The sequence below is a fragment of the Etheostoma cragini genome, chromosome 8 (assembly GCF_013103735.1).
Source record: "Etheostoma cragini isolate CJK2018 chromosome 8, CSU_Ecrag_1.0, whole genome shotgun sequence".
NCBI classification, from domain to species: Eukaryota; Metazoa; Chordata; class Actinopteri; order Perciformes; family Percidae; genus Etheostoma; species Etheostoma cragini.
The window spans coordinates 22,172,232-22,178,284 of record NC_048414.1 but is presented as its reverse complement, the minus strand read 5'-3'; the positions used below and the strand labels follow the sequence as shown (position 1 = coordinate 22,178,284).

Sequence of the window (6,053 nt, the reverse complement as noted above, 5' to 3'; positions counted from 1 at the left end):
GCCCTTTCCAGCCTTGTCGAGGTGTACAATTTTGTCTCTAGTGTCTTTGGACAGCTCTTTGGTCTTGGCCATGTTAGTCGTTGGATTCTTACTGATTGTATGGAGTGGACATGTGTCTTTATGCAGCTAACAACCTCAGACAGGTACATCTAATTTAGGATAATAAATGGAGTGGAGGTGGACATTTTGGAGGCAAACTAACAGGTCTTTGAGTGACAGAATCCTAGCTGATAGACAGGTGTTCAAATACTTATTTGCAGCTGTATCACACAAATAAATAGTTAAAAAATCATACATTGGGATTTCTGGATTTTTTTGTAAATAATGTCTCTCACAGTGGACATGCAACTACATTGGCAATTTCAGACCCCTCCATGATTTCTAAGTGGGAGAACTTGCGAAATAGCAGGGTGTTCAAATACTTATTTTCCTCACTGTGTCTGGGCGCCACCACTAACATCCTAAGATTATTATACAAAGTAATATACAAAGTATCATTATAAAAAGGATTCCTACAGAGATAGACTTACTTGATAAACATGAAATTTTTTTTCTTGTTTTTTTTGTTAAACAGCCATGACAACAACGCTATCGCCAAACCCACCAGACTCCATAGTAACAAACTTTTGTTTACCATTGTAAAATACCTAGAGGTCCTTCTAGTAATCTCCCCTCTGGTTTAGTTACAAATAGCACTTAATTTACTCATTTACATGTGGAAATATGCTGGCTCTAATCACTCACAAGCCATCACTGCCATGCTCCATCCAATCTGACAGCAATGTCAGAATCTGTGTGTGCCTCATCCATGAAACAAAAGGATTTATAGAAGCCAAGGTAACTGTTAGAAACCCTCCTTTCACTTAACTGCATTAGAGAGCCCAGAAATCACAAAATCCTGTCAAGGCAACTTACTCTAGAACCTAATTTGTGCTTTATTTGTGCCTAATTTGTGCCAAGTCACACACAGCTGGCCTTGGTATACATGATGTTTATGTTGTAACAGTGAGCATTTCTACATTTAATGTGGCCAGAGACAATCAATCTCTGCTCTGCTGATCACTCACTAAATCATTATTGGCTTTGACAACAGCTCTATCGTTTACTCCATCAAATCAGTCATGTACTGAAGCATTTTTACATTTACATAGCATTAACGGTTGCTTTTTAATTTCTTCAGTTTGTTATTAAGTTTGTTTAATTTGAATATATTTCTGTAATTTTGCTTTAGTGTATGTTCTGAGATGTTAAGTTGTTTAGTAATTAGTTAGTTAATTTTGTTAATTTTTCATTCTTTGTTTCAGGAGCGTCTTTCTTTTGTCCCTTTGCTGTTTTAGTGTGGCCTGGGTGTCTTCAGGGTGGTGTCTAGGCACCGTGATGGAACCTCGCTCCCGTTGCATGCAAGAAGGCACTGGGATTCTTTTAGTGCATGTTTTATTGTAGTGTTTGTAGTGTTGCCCTCCCAGACTAGGGAGATGGGGTGTTCTTTCCCCTAGTCTTATTATAGTTTTAGTATTGTTATAGTTGTCTTTTTAGATCATTGTTACTACAAACATTTGTGTTTTCCCTACTGTCTCTGCCTCATTCGTTTTGACCCTGTGTCATTATCATAATTTGGTGTTCCCCAGGTTTCAACCTGCTATCAGCTGCATAATGAAGCATAATGCAGCAAAAAAAAACAACGGCTGTCTCAGTGGGAAACTCACAATAATGGTGCTATACGCTGTGCTATTTGCTCTCATTTAATTCTGTCATCGTACCAAGTAAGAGCTTTATTAGTCAATCCATAAAGTACATGGAATTGGTAGGGGGGCACGATTCTGAAAAGTTCACAATTCAATATCGATTTTCAATTCAAAAACGATTCACAGAATGTAAATGTAGTTACTTTTCCTGTGTGTGTAAATATATCTCAAATCCCCACTTTGTATAGAATTGGAGCAAAGACTCCCCGGTATTGTACTTTGACCAATTATTCACAAACATTTAATCAAATGGCCATAATTTAATGGTTGGATTCTGCAAACTCTTTTACATTCATTTCCATATTATTCATGTGGATTTGTTTGTTATTTTAACATCCTGTTATGATGTACATGTTGTGTGTGATGTCTTTACGCTACTGGGACCTTGACTTTTCCCTTGGGGATCAATAAAGTATATATCTATCATGTGATTGCAGTAGACATACAATAAAAAATAAAAATGTAAAAAAATAAACAAATCGATTCATTTTTTTGATACCCCTCGTAATTGGCAGTTGAAATGTATCTTAGACATAGAACAACTCTTTTATATCATATGATATCATACAAAAACGTATGCACACCAGTTCTTATGATATCCTGCAAAATTAAGCAACCACAGGCCGGTCATGTGTCAACCGGTCATATGACATTTAAGTTTAACGGTGTTTACTGTTAAATTGAACAGGAAAAAAGTGACTGCTGCTCGCTTCAGTGGCTGTTGCAGTTGAGTTTAGCTGACAAAAGAGGACTTTGTGCCAGCTACAGAGAACCTCGAGGTGACGGTCCTTTCAGAGGCCGTTGCAGTTGACTTAAGCCTAAAAGCCAAAAGGTTTCCATTGAAGTCAATGTGTGTATTTTCACTGACTGCGGAGCAGATACGCAAAGCCACATTAAAACATTAAAATTGGGTTTAATTGACATGTTGTTTAAAAATGTTAATGATACCTTTAAAGGCACCATGTGGTGTGTTTGACCACTCAGACACCGCCTACCAAGAGCCTGGGTCTATCCGAGGTTTCTTCCTAAAAGAGAGTTTTTCCTCGTCACTGTCGCACTAAATGACAATTGTGGGAATTACTAGAAATTACAAGGAGACGAACAGTGTGGTCTAGACCTAGTGTCTTGAGATAACTCTTCAGATAACTCTTATCTTATGAATGGATATTATAAATGAATTGAATTGAATTAAATTGAATATAATTGAATTGAATGGAATGGAATGCCCAAGACCCAAACATGAATGAGCACGTAGACGCTGGTTTATACTTCTCCACTGATAGGAAGTTCGTGCCAATAAATGTGGCAATGCATCAACAAAGATATTGAAGAGCACAGATCTGATTGGTAACTAGTAAATGTGAAGTTCAGCAATTTATATTTTAAAATAATGTACAATTTAACATTGAAATGCATTCCACATGCTTGTGGAAGCTCAAGGAAACATGGCGTTTTGGTTTGTTTAACAACTAAATATGTTAATTATTTTGGACAAATGGCTTCTACTAGAGTATGCTTTCTAGTGTACGCACTTGTTCTAAACCATCTGTTGGCCAGTGCTATACAGTGCAGATGGAAGATGTAGTTTATACAATAATAATAAATTATACTCTTAATTGATCCCCCCTCAGGTCCTATTCATACACTGATGGAGAGATGTCAGAGTGAGTGGGCTGCTGAACAGGAACCCGGAGCAGTCAAAGGGGGTTTGGTGCATTGCCCAAAAGCACCTTGGCAATACCCAGGAAAGAACTGGTATCTCTCCAGCTACCAATCCGCACTCCCTACTTTGGTCTGTACAAAGACTTGAACCAGCAACCTTCCGGTTCCCAAACCAACTCCTTACGGACTGAGTTACTGCCACCCAAATCTGCTCCCATGTAGAACACATTGATATCAGTGGCATGTATAATGTCAACCACAGTGTGTCAGTATTCTTCAGGCTGACTTTTTCACTTGTCTAACGCTTCAGTCCATGGACAAAATGACAAACTGAGTCTGAAACTACACCACATACTGTATATGTGACACATTAACAACATGTGACTAATGATAGATTATGTTGCCCTGTAAAGCTTTCCTCTACCTACGCAGCAACTGTATTGTTTTTTTTTACTCTTTGTCTGTGAAGTTTGTGTTGCGATAGAGTGATGCAATATCTCGACAACTTTTGAAGTGTCGTTTCTTGAGCGAGCGATTTGTTCCAGCAAAGCGTTGAGGCAAGAGAGCATGCAGCGACAGTGTTAAATACCAGCTGGGGAAGGAAGAGAGAGAGAGAAAGTGGATGACAGGAACAGAGTAAAAGAGGGAGAGAGAAAGAAATGTACCGAGCAAGAGAGAAAGAAAGATGAGGGTCCGCACATCCTTGTCGACAATCACCAGCCTAAATCAATTTATGTCTGTTTTAGCTGCTGTAACACACACACACACACACACACACACACACACATGCACACACACACACACACACACACACACACACACACACACACAATCATAAACAAAACAGCCCCACAGCAGATTTGAAGTATTAAGTGCTCAGTGGAATCGTATACACACTAACAGGCTTGACTTTAAGACTAGGAGAGATATATTAACTGACTCTAACTTCTACCTTTTGCTTCCTACCTCTCTTTTCCGTTTTCCGTCCTCTCCCCCCTTTGACTTCTACTCTCTGTTCATTCTCTCTTCTTCTCCCTCCCCCCTCACCACTCTAAACCCTTTTCTCTCCACCAGTTTATCTGTGTCGCCTAGCCCGCTGGAGGAAAGCTGCATCAAACCTGTCCAGGTGGCTGATTGAGGTATTTTACAATGGAGAATAAATCAGGGATGTTGGGAGAAAGAGGGAGAATAAGAGAGAGAGTGAGAAAGTATTTGTGAAGTTGGAATGGATGAAAAACTGCTGAGTAGCAGTCAGAGTTTGCCGTCCGCTCACCCAGACTTATTTCACTAAAGATTTGTGGATATGAGACTAATCATTCAGGACAAGTGCATGACAGATTGCGTCCAACCATAAATCCAGAGCAGGTGCTGCAGTGTGTGTGTCTTGGTGACCACTGACCAGACATCCATGTTTTTCGGGGACTTCAGAGTTGCTAGGTTAGCTTGGTTTTGTGTAGGCACACAGTCGCAATCTACCACACAATTCACAAAGAGCAAAGATTTCCCCACAGGCTGACTGACTCCTCCCCCACTACTCTGGTGCTGTGCCACTGCTTGTGTGCAGGAGGGACTTTACAGGGGTGCTCTGCAGTCATGCATAGACACATATGGGGGGAGGGGCTAAATAAAAAAGGGGCAAATCAGTCAGAAGATAATTTTTTGCTTTAATCCCTGCAGGTTTTGAGTAAGGAGAGAAGGATGAAAAAGAAGAGACATGGAGGAGGAATGGTTAATATCACAGAGCCAGTCAATTTATTATTCCAAGCAATGTTTTTTAGACAAGACGTCAAATTAAGTGGTTTCCTTTCACAGATACCTTCTTTTTTTTAAATATTTTTGGGGATCTTTACTTTTGGACAGGACAGCTAGGTGAGAATGGGTAAACATGCAAGAAATCACCACAGTCAGATTCAAACCCTGGACCTCTGCATCGAGGTATAAACCTCTCAGTACACGTGCACCTGCTCTACCACTGAGCCAACCTGGCCACACATAGATGATATTTTAATAGCATATTGAGCCCTGTACTGGAAACGTCCAAGATTTTAATTTCAGAAATCTGGTAACCTTGGTAACCTAGGGAGGTGTTCCAGGCACGTCCAGCTGGGAGGAGGCCTCGGGGAAGACCCAGGACTAGGTGGAGAAATTATATCTCCAACCTGGCCTGGGAACGCCTCGGGATCCCCCAGTCGGAGCTGGTTGATGTGGCTCGGGAAAGGGAAGTTTGGGGTCCCCTGCTGGAGCTGCTGCCCCCGCGACCTCGATACCGGATAAGCGGATGAAGATGGATGGATGGATGGATGGTAACCTTGGTGTGTATGTGTGTGTGTGTGAGCGTGCGTGCTTGCGTGTGTGTGTCTATCACCTGAAGCAGTGTTGACGGTCCTGATTGCCTCTCTGGCACTGACTCTGTTGTTTGGGGGATAGTCAGGGACAGTGTTTTCGTTGCGCCTCTCTGACATCCGTGGACTCACCTTGGCTGGTAAATGACTAAAAAAAAGAGGGAGTGGGAAGGGGAAAAAAGAGAATTAGATGACGAGAAAAAAGAGAATTACGAGAGAGTGTGTGTGTGTTTGTGTGTGTGTGAGAGAGAGAGAGAGAGAGAGAGAGAGAGAGAGAGAGAGAGAGAGAGAGAGAGAGAGAGAG

The 6,053-nt window shown here is 41.0% G+C and overlaps 1 protein-coding gene across 1 annotated transcript in view; it reads right to left on the bottom strand.

Moving 5' to 3' along the window:
* Positions 1 to 6,053, bottom strand: part of necab2 (N-terminal EF-hand calcium binding protein 2) — a 140,552-nt gene that overhangs the window by 60,168 nt on the left and 74,331 nt on the right. The window contains exon 7 of the mRNA XM_034879189.1: positions 5,773 to 5,897. Within this exon, the coding sequence (XP_034735080.1) occupies positions 5,773 to 5,897 (125 nt within the window). The remainder of the gene's footprint in view (positions 1 to 5,772; positions 5,898 to 6,053) is intronic.